The 18862-nt window shown below is 45.2% G+C and overlaps 1 protein-coding gene across 6 annotated transcripts in view; it reads left to right on the top strand.

Moving 5' to 3' along the window:
• The window catches only part of MAP2K4 (mitogen-activated protein kinase kinase 4), a 76463-nt gene extending 57990 nt beyond the window's left edge, over positions 1 to 18473 (top strand). For all 6 annotated transcript variants that reach the window (XM_088535936.1, XM_088535933.1, XM_088535934.1 and 3 more), the window contains 7 exons: positions 525 to 644; positions 1445 to 1496; positions 2214 to 2341; positions 12721 to 12798; positions 13805 to 13953; positions 16180 to 16225; positions 17522 to 18473. In XM_088535936.1, the coding sequence (XP_088392062.1) occupies positions 525 to 644; positions 1445 to 1496; positions 2214 to 2341; positions 12721 to 12798; positions 13805 to 13953; positions 16180 to 16225; positions 17522 to 17635 (687 nt within the window). In that variant the 3' untranslated portion in view covers positions 17636 to 18473. The remainder of the gene's footprint in view (positions 1 to 524; positions 645 to 1444; positions 1497 to 2213; positions 2342 to 12720; positions 12799 to 13804; positions 13954 to 16179; positions 16226 to 17521) is intronic.
• The last annotated feature ends 389 nt before the right edge of the window (positions 18474 to 18862 follow it).

Here is an 18862-nt window from a genome sequence, read left to right as displayed (position 1 = left end):
GTAAATCAGAAGTGAAGATAGCTCATACTTGGATTTACTTACATTTTCTTTTGCCCATATCCTGTCTATTAGTCTTGTATGAAACATCCTCTGTACAGTTGCCATAAACTCCAAGGAATTTTTTAGTCTTATTGTGTATGTTAGTGTTTCAGTATGCTGTCAGTTTTCTTGAGAGCCAGGCAGTTTTTGAGGTTTGCATTCATCTAACTTCAGACATCTTAAATTAAATGTGAAGTCTAAGCTGGCTGGTTATACCTCTCCACTGGTAACTGGGAGTTGGGGAGAGGTACATGTGTGAGTGATTCTTCTGCTGCCCTCGCTGACTACTACTAGCAGAAAAGCTGCTGAGCTGATCAATAAAACTAGTCTGATCACTAAAATTAATCAACAGGAATTGAATCTTTCATATTAAATGTATGTTGCTTATTTATGTGCTTGACTCAGTTCAAAGAATTTCTGTATGTTATCCAAATTTTGGTTTATTATTTTAGCTTGACAGTAACAGAGATTATTTCTTTTTGTAGGGTGACTGTTGGATCTGTATGGAGCTCATGTCTACCTCGTTTGATAAGTTTTACAAATATGTATATAGTGTATTAGATGATGTTATTCCAGAAGAAATCTTAGGCAAAATCACTTTAGCTGTGAGTATTTTATTAAATCTTCTTTGTACATTTTTTAAGATAACTTAAACACTCAAATTTCTTTCACTTGCTTGTGAGAAAGCTGGCCACCCTGCATGCAGCAAAACTGCTGTCATTATATTGACTTTAATGGTGATGAGTATGCTAATAACTAACTGTCCCATAGTGTATTGCGTGATAGAGAAGCAGGTGCTGGGCACTGTAACCAGTCCATAAAGAAGATTTTCCCCATTTCCTGAATCCCAGCAACTTGGAGAGAACAAAACCATCTTCACCTTCCTTTCATTCTTTTTTCATGAAAAAAAATGATAAACTTCCAATACTTTTATAACAGTCCTATGAAATAAGGCTCTCTGGCATCTCTTGCATTTGATGGCAAACAGGTAAAGCAGAACAGGCCCCTTTGCTGCTGCTCACACAGTGGGATGAGGTGGTGCTTGGCAGTAGAATGAGAATGGCAGATCAGGGGCCTTGTAATGTAGTAAAAAATACAGCATAGGGCTTAAATTATGTTACTAAAAATGATTAATATCAGGAATTATTCAAGTTCATCTCGTTCTCCTTTTCCAAACTTAATTTGCGACAGCTGATATGTCTTACTTAACACATGCCCTCTTTTATATCACCTCTGTATTAAAAAAATGCAAGAAAAACGCTTCATTATATAACGTATTACAGGATTGATATCTTAATGCCTTCAGTATTCTTCTCCTATTCCCATTACTGGAGATCCAAAAGTTTAATAATCATAATAATCTTATGACATTGGCTTACTTTTTAATTTTATATTTCTTTCCTAGACTGTGAAAGCACTAAACCACTTAAAAGAAAACTTGAAAATCATTCACAGAGGTAAGTTCTTGTCTTTTTCTTATTTCCTACAAGGATAGTTGTAAGGATTTTAAATGGCTTTTGTTTCAAATTGAAATGTCATAAGCATTCGTACTACAGTGAATGTGAGCACTGAGGGAGCACTACAGCTTTTGCACAAATATGACCTTCGTGGTTAGGTCAATGTTTCGTCACTTCTTTGATTAGAAGTTTTTCATTCTAACCAGTGATTGGAGTAGGATATATGAAGTAGCACAGATATATTTCCCATTCAGTCAGAGAAAAGAGAAGATAGTAGGGGTGTGCTAATATTTCCAGACTAGTATTGCTACCTGTTATTTCCAAATTTCCCATCTGACTATTGATTCCGAGCAGAGTGGCATGGCCTGCACCCAGCCATGTCGAGCAGGCTCCAAAGGGATTTCAAGAATGAATGGGATGGCTGCATCCACCTACAGCCATGCGATGTATTTAGGCATGGGAGTTCAATGAGATGTTCTCCAGAAGCCCCTTACTACTCCAGCTGTTCTGTGGTTCTATCATATGGGGTTAGTTCCATCTCCTGTTGTCCCTGGGCACCCTAGATACCTGTGATGAACCCATCTAGTTGGTACCTGCCCCACACGAAGAGGCAGGCCGCGTGACATAACCACTACTGGTGTTGATTCTCTGCAGCTGCTGTTTTCGAAATAGAAACCTTCAGCCATGACTTACCAGTTTAATTTCTTTCCCTTACAGACATCAAACCTTCCAATATTCTTCTGGACAGAAATGGAAATATTAAACTCTGTGACTTTGGCATTAGTGGACAGCTTGTGGACTCCATCGCCAAAACAAGAGATGCCGGGTGCCGGCCGTACATGGCGGTAAGTGGAGATGGGCAGGCCAGCAGGGAGCTGGCCTGCTCGGGGGAGTGCTCAGGCTTCCACCCACCTTCTGCAGGCATGGTTCAGCATGGCAGGGCCTGTCATCTGCCAGCTGACTCAAATGTCACCCTGTTTCATGTGAGTAAACACTCCCTTCCCAAAAGAAACTGAACTCTAGAATGAGTGCCGTTGCTGGCAGTATCAGCAGAGACATCCAGGCTGTGGCAAAGTGACCAAACTCCTTTTTTTTAGCTAGATTCCTCTGCTGCTGCCAGTGCTGCAGAACAGAAAATTTCTCCTGCATCTTCCAGCAGCACTTACTTATGCTCCAAAATAAACAGAACAGCTCAGTGGCAAAGGGAATGCAGTCTGTGTACAATGTTTTCTTGGTCTGCAAGAAATCCATTTGCTATGGTGGGATTATGTCACAGTAGTTATTGCAAAGCAAAATCTTGCAGAATTATAGTGATTTTTGAAAACCATTTGATTTCCAAATTGTGCCATGGCTTATTCCAGGAGTATGTAATTCTGGAAAGCAACATTAGAACAGCAGCTGCATGGAAATCATTCAGTCTGAGCGGTGGCTCCTGAGAGTCTGTTCTGCTTGTTTGCTTCCCTCCCTCTCCAAGAGATAAAAGCTGTGATTATGATTTTTCAGCTCTAAGGCGTTTAAGCACTTCTGTACATCAGAGCTACTTTAAAAACATATTTCTTGATTTCACCTGAACTCAGGGTTTGAGGAGGGACTGGTGTATGTAGTTATTTTTCTGCTGTTGTGAAGGTAACTTCACAGCAGCTGTTTAACTGTTATTGCTTATCCTGACTCCTTAATATGCTGAAAAATACAATGTGTTTTTCTGACCTGTCTTATCTAGTTTTCTCGAAGTTTAGGGTGGGAAGAAAGAAAGGAAAATCTTTCCCTTTTAAGATTAAGTAAGTCCACTTCTCGTCCTGATAACTGCCCTCATGTGTTTTCCTCTGACTGCATTGCCCATGGCAGAACCCTGATTCTGATCTCTGCAAACACAGAGTCTGTATTTCTAAGCATTTGACCTCAGCTGTATGTTTATTTATTGTCCATGTAGCAGAACTATTTACTCACCTAAGTGGATGGGAAAATACAGAAGAGATCTGCTGTTGGAGTCCTGTGCTGTGGTACAACAGTGTGTGCAAGTTCCAGATCCCCATAACTTAATGAAACAGGGCAGTTTATTTAAATAAAGACCTTGTGAGGCTGGAGAGAGGGTAGACATAAGTCTCCTCTCTGAGTACTTTCTGCAGGGCTATCAAGCTCCCCATAAGGAAGGAGCTGCAGTGATATAGGGAATGAGATCCTAAGGGCAACAACCGAGATTATAAAACAAAGTACCCCAAGAAGGGACTGGAGCTAGTGCAAAGTCACTGACATGTCCAAAGCCAAGGCAGGTCATTTCACCCCTCAGATTGCAGGTAGTTCTTCTGATAGTCGTAACGCTGACATGTGAACATTGCTTATAGGTTCTCTGAGATGTATATATGTTCTGTAAATGGTTGCTCATCTGTTTTTCCCCACAAGTTCAGTGGACTAGGATCGCAAATTACTGTTGGTTTAGTTACTGCTTTACAGGTGCTGGCATCCTTGCAAATAGCTGAGCTGCTCTCTTTCCCTTGGGCTTTGCGTGGGTGTGTGCTTCTGGTAACCCTTCGGTCTTCCTCGTGATCCGTGCATACTGGACAAAATGCATCCACTGTGTTCTTCGGGCATCCCTGTTACCAGCTCCAGATTGTGTTGGATTTGTTTTTTTTTTTAAAATGTGTGAAAGTGTTTCAATTCAGTTTGTGTTTTTAAGAGCCTTGGCATGGTATAGGGTTTGTGGGCGAGCCAGCAGCTGGCAACTGGTGTGGGAGACTGCTGGCCTCTTCCCTTCTCCTCTCTGGACTCAGTAACTGCCCTCCGAGTACATGTGCGTTTCCACGTACTGGAGAGCCTGGGAAATGGGGAGATGTGTCCAGCACACAGAATCCCAGCTACAACTGCCAGCTCTTTCTCTGACCTAGCAAGGGTTCATGGCTGCAAGTGTTGCGAGCAAACCTGAATGTACTTGGGAGGGAGTCAAGTCAGTCACAAGTTCTTTTCAAAAGGAAAATTTGTTTTTTTTAATGCAGAAAGGTTAAAGGTTCCTGCTAGACTGTCACTCTGCAGCTACGTGTAACCAGGGTGAGTCTGATCTTGGCTGCAGAATGATGCTCTGTGGCCATGGGAACGCGTCGCACTGCAAGGCCCACTTCACCCTTGGCTCCTGCAGTAATTCTTGTTGCATGAGCACTTGCCCATCAAAGGAACCTGATAACACTGTGTCCACTGGAGCTGGATCCCCAAATAGCCATCGATAACAATAACATTGGATGTCTGCCAGTTTGAGTGCCAGTCCGATTCAGCAGCAGGAGCCATGTCCAGCTGCTGAGGAAGTGCCTGGGTATTTTACCCCAAATTGTTAGAGCTCTCACGGAAGGCAGAGCATTAGCCTTGGAGCTACCCATGCTGGACAGGTTATCTTGCATTTGACTTTACATTTGATGTGATCATTATTGTAAGGAGTAAAGACTTGTATTCTAAGAAAGAAAGACATGAGAAGACTGGAGACTCTCCCCAGCTGCCGCAGAGTAGTTGAGGCCATTTGTGTGGATAGTTGTCACACTGCTCTTGCAACACCTGTTTTGGTGCCAGCAACGTAGACTTGCTCTAGGTGAGTTTTTGCATCCTCAGTCTTAAAGATTATTGCTAACGGGTGAGATGGCTCCCTGCCAGCACCTGGTCCTCCCCATGTGTTCCCTCTGCTTTGCCTCTGCTGCCGTCATTGCATTTGCTTTTTTTCTCTGGGAATAGTAACCTGAGGAGTGTGGCAAGTGGCCCTACCTTCCCTGTGATCCCTGTGGTTGTCTCCTGCTGGAATGAGTGGTTCAGATTTGGGCCTGGACTTTCTTTGACCTACAAGCTTTGTTGCATTGCTGCATTTTGCCTTCTTAATACTGATGTGAACCCAATTTCTGTATCAGAGGCAAATGACCAAGCCTGATTAGAAGCATCTGGTTTCTATGTAGGTCAGGACCAGCTGTTGTGCAGACAGGTGATCTGCCCTGTTCTGCTGCTTGGAGATCTCCACAGAGACAGATTTGGAACTGTCCTCTGTCCCCCAAACCCTTTCCTCTAGTCACCTGCTATTGGAGAGGCTGATTTATTACACTGGTAGTTAGAAACCCTTTATGGGGATCAAGCAGTCCCCTAGCTTGGGAGGCCCTCCCATAGCACCCCTTGCTCTGGCCAAAGGATGGACTTGTCACCTTGGTTGTGAGACCTGAACTGAGCTGCTGTCCTCTTCCTGGCCAAACGGCCAAGGCCAGGCAGCGCACACGGAGATGAGAAGCGACACAGAGGCCGCACAGTGCTAACACGCTGCCTGTCCCAGCAAACGCGCTCCCTGCGGCCCAAAGACTCCCTGCCTTCACCTCCCCTCTCCCTCGGTGCAGAAGGGCCCTCGCGGTTGGGGCCTCCACTGCCGCGCGGAGGCCGCGTCACCGTGACCAGATGGCCGGTACAGCCCGTGCACGGAAAGGGAGAATTCCCAAGGCAAGTGACAATGGTGGCTCTGTGCGGCTCCCCGCGCGCGCAGGGAGAGCTGCGTGGATGTGGCAGCTCTGTGAACCCTCTATCCCGTCGGAGCGGCGGCAGGAGGCTGCGTTTCAGCCTCGCATTCCTGACCCAGTGCCCAGGTTCTCATCGGGCTCAGTCAGTCATTGCACCGAGCAGTCAGGCTGTTTCTAGGTTTGACTTCAGGCAGCTAGGAGTCCCCTGGGATGCTTCTGGATTGTACTCTGCACATGGGATTTATTTGTTTTTGTTTTGGTTTTGGCCTGAAAGTTGACACCCAGTGATTTTAAAAAAAAAATGGGTTTTGGTGAAAATTGTCCCTGTCTGAGCAGTGTGGATTGGTTCCACTTTCTGACACTGGCAGTGTAGCAAATAACTGGGGAGATGCCTGCGCTCTGAGCACACCCCTTCGGTCACTCACTCGCATGCTGGTGATGTCACTCACATACTTCAGTGGTTTTGGCTGAGAACATACCTCTGCTTACTCATTCATAAGCTAAAATCGTCCGTGAGGTTCGCCCCGTGTGGGACTTCTCCTCTCCAAACTTAGCTCCTTACATCACTCAATGCACAGCCCATGCTGAACTGCTTCCATTGCAGGCGCTGAGGTCATGTCTGTGCTGCAGCACTTCCAGGCTCTCCTTCTGGAGCGGAGACGGGAAGGGATTTCCATCTAGTCCATTTAAACACTTGTCTGCACAGACAATTTATATAAACCTAGGGAAATGTGTTAGCAGCCACCTGTGTAAGCAAGCCATTCAGCTGGAAGTGTTTCGGGAAGGATGTGAGCTTCGTAGAGGAGTTTTTGCTACTGGGATTTATATGGGTAGTGCCTAAAAATCAGGTTTTGGAGATAGTAGCCTTAGGAAGGTATTGCAGGTTTCTGAGCAGAGCTTGTGTCTTTAAACGAAGAGGAAGCAGATCGGATCTGATTCACATTCCTATTCTGTGAGTTCAAGCTGGAAACAGCAGCTTCTGCTTGACATGGGTTTGCTCTGCATGGGGCATAGCTGGTTGTGCTGAGGTGGGCTGGGGTAGCTCCCCACTGATCCTATTTACGTATAAAAAAGCTGGTTCAAAGCCAGTCATAGCAGGAAATAATCATTACAGCAATGCAGCTTCATAGGGCAGGCCCAGGGATGCAGAGGGAGGTAAAGGATGAAGGTGAAGGGTTACCCATAGGTCTGAGTCTCCCCTGTTGTTCCTGACCTATCTGACAATTCCTGGTGTGACTCTCTGACTCCTGCTGCTCATGATGTTGAGGCTGAAGAGGGATTGTCATACTTCATTTCTAGTTAGAATGTGTAAAATTCCGTCTCTAGACCCCTTCTCTTGTTTTCCTTTTTCTGCTGCATCAGAGAATCCTGTAGGATCAGAAATCTTCCCATTTCATTGCGTTCTTCTGGACTCCTCCTTTATATCACTATGTATTGAACACATGCAGGCTGATTAGGCCTAAAGATCATGGACTGCACGTCAGGAATTCATACATGCAAGAAATTGCAGAACAAACCTGCCAAACTTGAGACCCTCAGATAGATTCTGTGTTGATGCAGCATAATGGGGCTGAAACAATGCCTCCCAACCCTCCAAAACTGCTTCCTTTCCAGAATTTGGCCCTCTTATTCCAACCTCTTAGAAGAGGTGGTGAACATGGCACTGAAGGAGATTCATGGAGCTGGATTCATACTGATGCGTGGTCTTTTGGACCAACACCAGACGCAGATGCCCTTCCAGGGCTTCAGTCTTACTCTTGGATTCCTCTTCAACTGTCGGAATTTACCATACTGCCCATGAAGTTGGCCTGATCAGTAATTACCCTTCTACTACCATCCTTTTTAGTATGAGTAAGTCTTATTTTATTGATGGCCATGGGCTCTTTGGTCCTATTTTGTTTGCACAGTGAAGGAGTTATTTACTTGCCACAAACTCTTTCCCCAGTAGGTACTTTCTGACTGTGATGAAGTCACCTCTTAAGCTTTTCTTTGAGAAGATTAATAGACTGAGCAGCTTATGCCCTTAAGGTAGATTGGATTGCATTTTATGGCTCTGCTGTAAACCCTTTCTAGGTTTCTTAGCAATTTTTTTTTGCAAAAGTAGACCTTGAAATTGGACAAATGTCCAGCAGTCATCTCACCTGTGGTGAATATAATAAGAATGCCTCCTGCTAGTGCATAATCTCTGTTATGCTCCTTTAACCATGATGCTATTACAGAATTTTGTGCTCTCCTGTCCTTTTCTAGGACCTTGTCCCTCCTCGCAGAGTGCTGCTTTTTCTGTCTGTGGCTGTGTGAGTCAACATCCAGGCATATTAAAATGAGCCCAGCTTATATCAAGTGGTTCAAATCACACTAGCTTGCCAAGAACCCTTATTTAACACATTTTTATAATACACAGAAATAAGCAGAAATAGATTTTTTTTGAAGGGAGAGGATATCAGTGGCCTTAGGCAAAGGATAGATTGCGTTGAGAGCCCATTATAAATGCTGTCTTCTCCACTGCTTAGTGACATTCCATGAGCAGTTACATTCTTGAACTCTGTCTGTTTATCATTTACTAATGCAAGTATCAGCACTTGATTAGTTGTGGTCCAGATGATGCTCTGAACTAGTCCAAGTATGTTATGGCAAAACATTTGCCTTTTTTTCAACAGGATGAGAAAGTTTAAGCTCAGTAAAACCTTGTTGCCTTCGTTAATGTTCTTGGACCATTGCTTTCCTGGGATTCTACTGCTTTTGAGATCCAAACTGAGGAATTCAGATTCTGGTAGGAAAGCAAACTGGGAGGAGATGGTATTCCTATGCAAACGGAAACTGGTGTCTCCACCTGGAAAATGCTGTTGGAGAAGTTTTAAATGAAACATTCTCTCAGAGTAAATATGTAAAGGAAATAGGAGGGGAGGAAAGGCCATTCTCTAGAAACATGATCTCTACTGATAATCTCTCTGCAGCCACAGGCCTCGCTGCTGACCTGGGTGAGGGGGAGGAACAGGAAATCCAAGAACAGAGGGGATTTTTGAAGGAATGTCTGAATAAAAAGTCAAAATATGGATGAATATTTTGGCTAATGCATTTTTGATAATCATAATACTCTAATCTCTCAGGTAGTGTTCTCATCAGTAGGTATGAAAGCAATTTAGGCAGAGAGGAGCATTACTGCTCTTATCTTATAGATGGTAAACTGGGGAGCAAGGGGAAGTGGCTTGTCTACAGTCAGCCAGCAGCACTTGTGTTTTCTGCTTCTCCTCCATGGTGCTGTATTGCCTTTTTCCCGCTTTGTCACACCTTAGGAGGAGCTCTGTCACCTCCTGCAACCAGGACAGGCTGTTGCATAAGATGTTGCATGATCCCTATAGTGACTGATGCTGAGTTAACGGGCACAGAGAAAATAAAAGGTAAACAACTTTTGAAAATCAGTCACCTAGTGCAGGAGAATATAATTAGAAAAAAATTACCCAGTAAAATGTGACAGTGCACTGCTCTCACTGCTTGTGTGAATGACTCGCATCTGTGTTCTAAGATAAGGCTTTTCCAGCACTGAGGTTGCATTCTGTGAATCTCTACATGCCCAGGATGAGATCCGGAAAGCTTATTAGGCATCACTTTACAGAAGAATTGAGATCCAAATGAAATTAGACCCTTCAGCTCCCTAGCAGCCAGTAGAAGAAGGAGGTGTTAAGGGAGATCTCCCAGACCTTCCTGTAGAGCAGAGTAGCAGCAGCAGGAGGCCGGGTGTCCATACCGGCCTAGCACCCACTCCAGCACCAGCACTGCGCCTTGGTGCTAAGATCTGCTTGAGGAGCAACATGGCAAGTGCCCCCAAGGAGGGTCACCTCACAGAGCAGAACCTTTCCATAAGGTGCTGGTTTGTAACGGGGGTTGTGTCTGCAGGGCTGGTGGTGAACCAGTTAATCTAACAAGACCTGAACTCCATGCCAGCCCTGTAAAGGACTCGGGGAAGGGCGTCCCTCCACTCATGTTCTTTCCAGGATATTTATACAGTCAGGAATACAAAATTCAGAGCTCTCAGCAGGCAAGAGGGAGCTGCCCTTGGCATCCAAATGTTTTGGAGAAGGAGGAAACATGAGGGAGGGCTGAGAGCCCAGCTAGTCAGTGCCTTTCTCCTGCTCTCCTTTCTACCCATGGCTTTCAACCCTAGCTCTCTGATGTTATGCTGACACTGGCCATCCCTTCGTGCTCTGCTTGTGAGTGTGCAAGGGGCCTGTGTGGCAGAGAGCCTCCAAAGAAGTTGCTCTCCACCATAGGAATATTCTTCTTGAGAAATACAGAAACATGAAAAGCGAGCGATGGGATTTTCCTTTACTGAATAGAAGTATTTCCCAAACTAGTTATTTATGGTTGTAAAGATGGTTTCCACTGCTGTTGCACGACTCTGCAGGCAGCTGTTCAGGAACATCGCTCCCCTCCTTTCTGTGGCTTCAGTTTGGAGTTGAATGCTGAGCCCGTTACAGGGCACAGCCATGTAAATGCAAAGCCATGGTAAGGGGGTCATCACTAAGAAGTGGGGGACATTTTTGTCATGAGCCTTCCCTAAACAAATACGTATGTGTAATATTGGTTAACATGACAGCAGAGCAGTGTGGTGCGAGGAGCACTGTTCTTGCCTGCAAGACTCTTACCCAGTTTTGGCAGAGCAGTAAAGGTCTATTAACTCTAGCAAGCCCCGTTTGTAACTCTGTGTGCAACTTGCAGATGAATCTGGCACAGATAAGTCTGCAGCTGCAGTCTGCATGACCAGGTTCCAGATGTACCATGCTTTACCTTGCTCCTGTTATCAATCAAAGGCAAGGAAGTCCCTTTAACTTTGTTTCTAAAGCTCTTTGGTCACGTTATCTGTGTCTGAAGATACCGTCTCCAAGGGAAGCTGGCGGCCTCTGTTCCACATCCATCTGTTCCTGTGTTTTAGGGGGAAGGGAAGTTTGTATACTGGAGAATTCATTCTGCTTTTTATATTGTTACATTTTAGCTCTTTCCATTTTTTTCACTCCTTATAACCATTTATTTCTTTGACTTCAGTGACACATTGGTTTAAGATGCAAATAAATTGCTCTACACCTTTTAATGCTGTCTAGGCAGAACTGTTAAATTTACAGTGCATGTGAGATAAAATTCCTCAATTAAATAACCAGTAAAAATCCAGGATTTGAGATTCAAGTATTGTAGTTTCCTAGAAATGTATTTCACTCTTTAGCAACACAAAACAACCAAATAACATAGGAAGCTTGTGTCATACCCTGACTTGTATGCATTTGCTTAGACAGGGGGCTTGGAGGAGAAGGGAGGATTTTATTCCACACCTTGCTCATATATTTCAAGCCAGATTCTTGTGCCTAGGTGCATATTCAAATGAGTAGAGGCTTCTTTGACAATCTGTAGCCATATTTCATGCATTCATACCCTGCCTCTTTACACCATCAGCACTTCCAGTGGTTGATCTCCATCTCAGCCATTTTGTCTCCTCACTTGCACTTGGCATTAGAAGGACAACTGGCAAGAGATGCATTTTGTCTACATTTCTCTTTCCAGATCCCTGGAGTGTTACACACTGACTCTTCCTTCACTGGTGCTAATTGCCCCCATGTCATCCACATGGAAAATTCCCAGGATTCTTCCTGCTCTGTATTTAGCCGGGATTTATTTTGGTCCATCCTGCCTTCCCTATAACTGTGCCACCACTGTGTAGGGCCAAGTGCCTGTTGCTACCTCTCTGCTTGGTCACAGTTGAAAGCTGCCCTTCTGCAGGTGGTTCAGACCTGAACATGCCAGCTCTTTTCCCAATGATCCTCAAGGATCCTATGGTGCCTCAGAGATGTCTAGCCTGCTCAAAGACTGGGATGTACCTCTGAAGTCCTGGCAAGAAGGGCTATTCATGTGGCCATTTTCATTATTTTAGCAGAGACTTAGTGCTTCCATTTCACCTCACGTTTCCTGACTTGTCCTCTGTTTCCAGGTCACTCTTCTGCCTGGACGAGGTCACTTCTCAACTCTTCTCCATCCCCTTTTTCCCAGCAGGGCACAAATGGGGTGCATGCATGTGAGGGCACACATGATGAGCTGGCGCGTGATGATGAGTAGTCTCTCTGCATATGCCATTCTTTGCTGATAGGTCATTCACATTTGACTTAATAGAGCTATCTAAAAGAGAAGACTTTTTGAATGTCTGAAGACCTGGTAACACCATGACCTCATAGTTGCCTTGCAGGGATGCCTGAAAACTCACAGAAAAGAGTGGTTCTTAAAGTGCATCTTTAATTCCTCTTGAGGTTTAGGAACCCCCCCAAAAAAAAAACAATTGGGAAGAGGAGATCTGATAGATGCTGCTAAACCTCAGTCCCCTGCACTGATGGATGAGATGATGTTTATTTGAGTTCATGTGTTTCCCTAGGGAGAACTCTGCTGCAAAAACAGAGAAAGTTAGACTTTATATTAAAGAGATCTTGAGGTTAAATAAATAGTAGAGAGTAATAGTAGAGAGTTAATTGAGATACTTGCAGAAAAAAAGAGGAGTGGGTTGTGCTGAATTGCCTTTGCAGATCACCTTTTAGACTAGACCTCCACCAGGTCTTAAGATGTTTCTCTGCTGGAAATGGATGGCCTCGCAACAGGTTTGCCTCTAGAGACATGCCAGGCTTTTCCCAGGGGCATGTTAGAGGTTTTTTCTGAGTCTGCAGATGCTTGTTATTCCTTCCCACACTGCATATTTGTTTGACTGGTTCTTCTTGTTGTTTCAGCCTGAAAGGATAGATCCCAGTGCATCCAGGCAAGGTTATGATGTCCGCTCAGATGTCTGGAGCTTGGGAATTACATTGGTAAGTGAATGTCATTTAAAGCCTCTGCTACGTGGTACTTCCCTAGTAGGTAGCCTTAATACCCATAATGCATAATGGAGTTGGTGTCAAACGTGTGCATGAAGCAAAGCCCAGCCCCTCTGCTGTGAAGCATTTGCATGCTGTGATTGAGGTGGGCATCTCTTGGCTCATAAAGAATAGAAATCCTGTCAAGGCAGATGGCTCCCCTGAACCCCTGGGGATGCATTTAGCTGCAGCTATGTTTTGCAGCAAAAGAGATGTGAGCAGGAAATATGGTAGAAGAGTTTTTTCCCTTCAAAATCTCAGATCAGAAAGACTAGTTAGTGAGTGCGGTGCTGCAGAATGGAGCACTTGGCCCATGTAGAATAAGCTTCTGGTAGCCCTGGCTTCTAGGGTGCTGGGGCTGTGCAGAAAACTGCTACTAATCCTGGATCTCAGCTTCTGTTTCCACTCTGGCTAACCACAATACTGGTGGGTATGTGCCTTGATAGTGTGAAAAAGTCATCCATTCCCAAGGTGTTGAATTTGAAGAGAAAATGTGAGCAATGAGTATGAGTCAGTATCCTCTATCAATCTGCTTTCTTTCCTGCTGATATTTTAAAATGATCCTTCTGTCCATGTCCATTTTCTCTAGTGACTGTGGGATGTTTGGGAAGGGACTAGGGAAGGATTTTGCCCTCCAGCCTTTAAGCACCTTAATAAGAACATTGGTCCACTTTATAAAATCAGTGGAAACATTCACAGCATGCAGGTATGGCACAGCCAAGTTAAATCTGAAAGGTGTCTCTCTCCGTTGATTGTATGGGGAGACCAAGTTCCCAATGTAGACACATAAAACAGCTATTGAGTGTAACTTCCCCGTTTCTGTCAGTTGAGCTTTGTAGAGGAGATATAGAATAAAGTTCTCCCTTGGGGGCTTCTGAGGTACTTGCAGAGATTTTCTTATCTTTATTGAAATTCTCTTTTTTTAACCTGTCTATCTGGTGCGGTTGCTGTCTTTTTGCAGTATGAACTGGCCACGGGGCGATTCCCCTACCCCAAATGGAACAGCGTGTTTGACCAGTTGACACAAGTAGTAAAAGGAGACCCACCACAGCTGAGCAACTCAGAGGAAAGGGAGTTCTCCCCAAGTTTCATCAACTTCGTCAACTTGTGGTGAGTGTTTCCTGCTTCAGGTGCATGCAGTCCACTAGTATTGTCATGATCAGATATTTGGTAAGAGTCGTAGGCTGAGTGCTTCATCACTTAGTTTCACATGCCTGCACCACCATGAGGGTGAAGGCTGCTTGCATTTCACTTCTTTGGGAGGTGATGAGTGGAGTCTGAATGGCAAACCTTTGGATACGGCTCTTCAGGATAGGATTAAGGAGAAAACTTCTGAGACATGTACCGTAGTCACCCTCTGTTTCTCTGAATAATTTGTGACCACACTGTGGCTCATCTTCAAAGAGATCCTTCATCCATGCTGCTGTTAGAAATCAGGTTTAACTCTCCTAGTTTAGGCAAGACTCTACACCCCACCGCATCCCATTGCACCCCCATGTAACCCTGCCATTCTCAGCATGACTCTGCAGAGATAACTGCTGGCTTGGAACTGGTGGTCCTCATGGCAGCATATGAGGAGCCCTCTCTTCAGGCTGTCTCTGTCCCCACCTCCTGTTCCCCATGGCTGGGAGGCTGCTGGATGCCTCTGCAAACACCTTAGCTTGCCCCCCATGCACAGAAGGAAAAGTTGGGGGTGAGTGCAACAGTCCAGGTGGGGTGTCTTTGCCTGGTTGGAAGAGCAAGAAAATATTTGAAAAATTCAAGTCCTGATGGAAAATGTTCCCTGAAAATATGCTCTCAAGCCTTAGTTTAATTCTGTCCTCTTTCTTCCTTGTGATTCTAACTGTCAAGATGACTGTGTGTCACCTTGTTGAGCACCTTCCCAGCCCAGGCCCTGCAGTGGCACCACACTGCACCCTCTCTTCTTCTCTAGAAGGGGAGGACATCTCCAATTAGCCTGTGAATCCGCTTGGCTCCCATCACTCGGCCAGGATGTCTGTGAGGGCCTTAGCACTACAGATGAGCCTGTCTCGCCACCCAGGAGAGGGGACCTGGTTAGACCCGGCACAGTGCCAGGCCTGGCGTTCTGAGTTTACCCCGTTGTGCCTACCAGGCATGTGCCAGGGCCAGCAGCTCTGCAGATACCAGTCTAGGCCTGCTGGTACGGGCTACCTCCATCTTGTGTCCTCATGCAGGCCCCTGCACTGGGTCTCAGAGGGCCTGTGTCTTTCTCAGGTACCCTGAGGCAGCCTCTGCCACCCCAGACAGCCTCTGCCACCCCAGACTTGTCCCTGGGCACCCACCCTGTGTTGTCCTTACCTACCACGGGTTTTCCTCATGGCCTTTGCTGCCACCTGCTGTCCCTGCCATGATCTGGGTTATCACCCAGCCTGCAGTGGCCCAGTCCTTAGGCTGGTTGTCTCCCTGCTGTAGGAACCAGGCAGGAGATGGGATCATCTCAGAGCTGATGGCTTTTGGGACATCTGTGTGGCCTGTTATCTCGTACCCTGCAAGGCATTTGTGCCTACTTGCAGGGAAGATGTCCCTGCAAGTGTGTCCAGCCTGTCTCTGGGTGTCTGGTAATGAAGGACACATCTGAACAGCAGCAGGTTTTAATCAAGCCTGATGCTGCCGAAGAGCTGCCTCTGGGGCTGTGCTCCCACCCAGAGTCCCATCCTGATGGCCACCCTGCAGGTCTGGGGCAAGGTGGCAGCCAGCAGGTTCAGCTTACTGTGAGGGAGACAGAAAGGATTGAGAAGGTGAAGTGGAGCTAGGCCAGCATGACAGGCTCTTCTCTTAGCCAGAGGGACTTGTGTGTCTTCTGTGTATTACAGCTCCATCCTTGCCCTCACACATGCCAAGAAGAATGTGTTTTGTCTGTTTTACCTTGAGAAGAGTGTGTGCTCCATGGCAGGCTGCGTCCAGTCTCCTCTGCACATGTGCCAGGCTGCCGTCCTGGCTGGACAGCAGGCCGGAGTCACCAATTGCGGCCATCTGAAAAATCCAGTTAGGCTGGAGTCAAATCTGCTTCCTTACGGAGACAGCAGCTGTTGTGATGGGCTTTTAGCTTGCTCTGTCTCCAGCAGGATTTGGTGGTGGTCATGGTATTTAGGCTTTTGCCAGCACCTTCAGTCATGTGGAGAGGAAGGGACTCCATGTGGTGACTCACAGTAGGAAAACTATGTTCATTTTGGGAGCCAAATTCCTGGACTTGAACGGCTTGGCCAGCTATGAATCCCAGTGTAAAATCAATCTCCTATCCTGTAAAAAATTAACATTTACTGTAATAACTTCCTAAGTTTGCCTTATCCTAATACTTTTTCCTGCTTTCTTTAGCCTTACAAAGGACGAGTCCAAAAGGCCAAAGTACAAAGAGCTTCTGGTAAGTGCAAAGTACGGCTGACTGTGCCAGCTGTTTGGATTGTGCAGTGGAGCTGAGTTGCATATCTGAGGTAGCTCTGTGGGGTTTTTTTTCGGATTAAGACAGAGTGTCCATCTCCACAGCCTTAGGAAAACACTTCCTTGATGCCGTTGTTCCTGGCCCTATGCAGTTTATAATTATTAATGTCTGTACATAAGCAGCTGAGGGGTTTTAGGAGATCAGCACATAGAGAAATGCTGTGTTGTTGTGAATTAGCTGACATGGCTAGCCTGTGAGATCACTGAAGTGCACAGGCTCAGGCAAAACCTAGATATGCCCTATAAATTCTGCCTTTGCTTGAGATCCTGGCACCTACACTCAGAACCACTGGCAAATTGGTGACGAACACATGAACATTAATATGTAAATACTTCTAATGCACTAGCCATGCAATGAGGTTGTGAGTGTACAGGCAAAACTGTGTCCTCAAGAGGACAACACAGTGTCCTGGAACAAGGAATCAGCAGAGCTGGTGATGGTGGGGTCCTGCAGGAGAGAACTCACAGGGGCTGATGGTTGGGTAGGTCACATGTAGCAACCACAGCTCTTCAGGGTATGTAAGCCATCTCTTCAGAGGTGATGCAGGACTTCACCTTGGTCAATGGCATTCTGTCCTCCAGTATTCACTCAGTGGTTTCAGCATGCCAGCCTGCTTATAATCATTGGTCTCTTATTCCAGGACAGAGAGTGTGGATCCTAAGGTTTGAAATAGAGATGTTTTGGGAAGGTAGCAAAGAGCGAGCAGAAAGCATATCTGGACCAAGGTGCCCTAAGCAGAACAGTTCCTGCCTAAAAAGTCATTATGTCATTTCCCAGCTGCTCTGAGTTAGGTCCAGCTTAAACAGCTTCCTGGGCAGAGCAGAAGATCAGGGTTCAGGACAACTGGGTTTAGGACCTGGCCTGTTTTTTGAGCTCTACAGGTCCTGTATTCCTGTCACTCCTGTCTCCCCATTGCTGAAGAGACTGATGTCAAAATCTCTGTTCCCAGTATTTCAGTGAATGTGTTACTCTCTGCATCCAGTTCAGCAGGTTGCCACGTGGATGGCTGCCCCAAGCTAGCTCTGGAAGTGCAGCTCTCTGTATTGCACATTTAACTCCTTTTTTGCAAGTACCTCAGGCAAGGCCATATCTTAAGGTCCTGCAGTCACTACTGAGTCTTTTGTTCTTGATTCAGTCAAATTATATACTATACTTTTAACTGGGGAAGCCAATTTGTGTCACTGCAGTGAAGTAACCTTGTTTTTTATCTAATTCCAGAAACATCCCTTCATTCTGATGTATGAGGAACGCACAGTGGATGTTGCATGCTATGTTTGTAAAATCCTGGATCAAATGCCAGCAACTCCCAGCTCTCCAATGTACGTCGATTGATATTGCTGCTACATCAAACTCTAGAAAAAGGGCTGAGAGAAAACAAGCTGTAAAGAATTTTCATCACATATTGCAGTGTTTTTAATGCTCGCCCAGACACCATGTGCAATAATATTGGTGTTATTTCCATCCTGTCTGTATACTGTTGTCACATATAAAGTGCATCCGTGTAATACCTGATCACACAGTGTTAGTGTTGGTCAAAGAGAGACCTCATCTTGCTCTTTTGTGGACATATTCATGAAATGTGGAAATAAGTACATTTATTTGTTGACTGTGATTGGATAGCACCTAAAATTCATTTCTAGACTCGAAACTTGGAGACTTCTCAGCAGCTACTGGAAAGATTTTTCTCTCAAACTCTTCCAATTGTTGTTTCAAGTAATAATAAAAAGCAAACAAACAAAAGTTAGGCTTTGTCTGTCTGAACATTAAGAGACTTTGCCTGGAGGGAGAAGAACTTGCTTAACCAACAAGATACTTTGCCTTCTGGAGCTAGAAAGGCAAAGGAGAATTTTATTCTTCACAAAGTGCAATAGATTTACTGCTATGAAATTCTGTTGCTTTACAGTCGCAGTGTACTTTCTGGGGACAGTGTGCTCAGCTGAACTTCCTGTTAAAGAGAGATCATGTTAAATATAGTGAATATGTCTTTACCAAAAATATGTTGCGTTGAAAGAGGCTAACATTAAAATATTCAGAGATGGGATATAATGTATTCTTCTCTCCTTTTACCAAGCCAGCCACTCTTCACTCTAACTAGGTGTCCTGTAAATTGTTACCTGGTAAGATAAGACCTTTGACCTGAAGAATTATTAAACTACTCGATTGAATTTAACCTGCTTGTGACCTGATTTATAGCTGCACAGTGCTCACCAGCTGGCTTTGCTTTGACTTGGACAAGTGCAGTTCACAAGTGTGCAGCTGTTCTAATGAGCCACAAATGAATGTCTGTGATTTCATCATTCTCTTCGCTGTCCTGAATCCTGACGCTAGCGCTTCTCCACAGACTCCAAGCCTAGCTCTGCAACACTGCTGCTTGCCAGCCTAGAATGCTGTAAAAGATAAGTCTCAGCATTTCCTTCTAGTTCAAGCAGGATGGTGGGGATCTTCTCCCACCCCACCGCTTTGGGGCTCTGTGGCTAGTTGCATTGCTGCAAATCTGAGATACTGCTTTGCTTGTTGGAGACCTTGTTCATCTTATGGGTATTTTTACCCTCTTTTCTG

Source organism: Tinamus guttatus, unplaced genomic scaffold (assembly GCF_059628265.1).
Source record: "Tinamus guttatus ecotype Peru unplaced genomic scaffold, ASM5962826v1 Tinamus_guttatus_pri_ptg000649l, whole genome shotgun sequence".
Taxonomy (NCBI): Eukaryota; Metazoa; Chordata; class Aves; order Tinamiformes; family Tinamidae; genus Tinamus; species Tinamus guttatus.
This window is presented reverse-complemented; position numbering and strand designations above follow the sequence as displayed.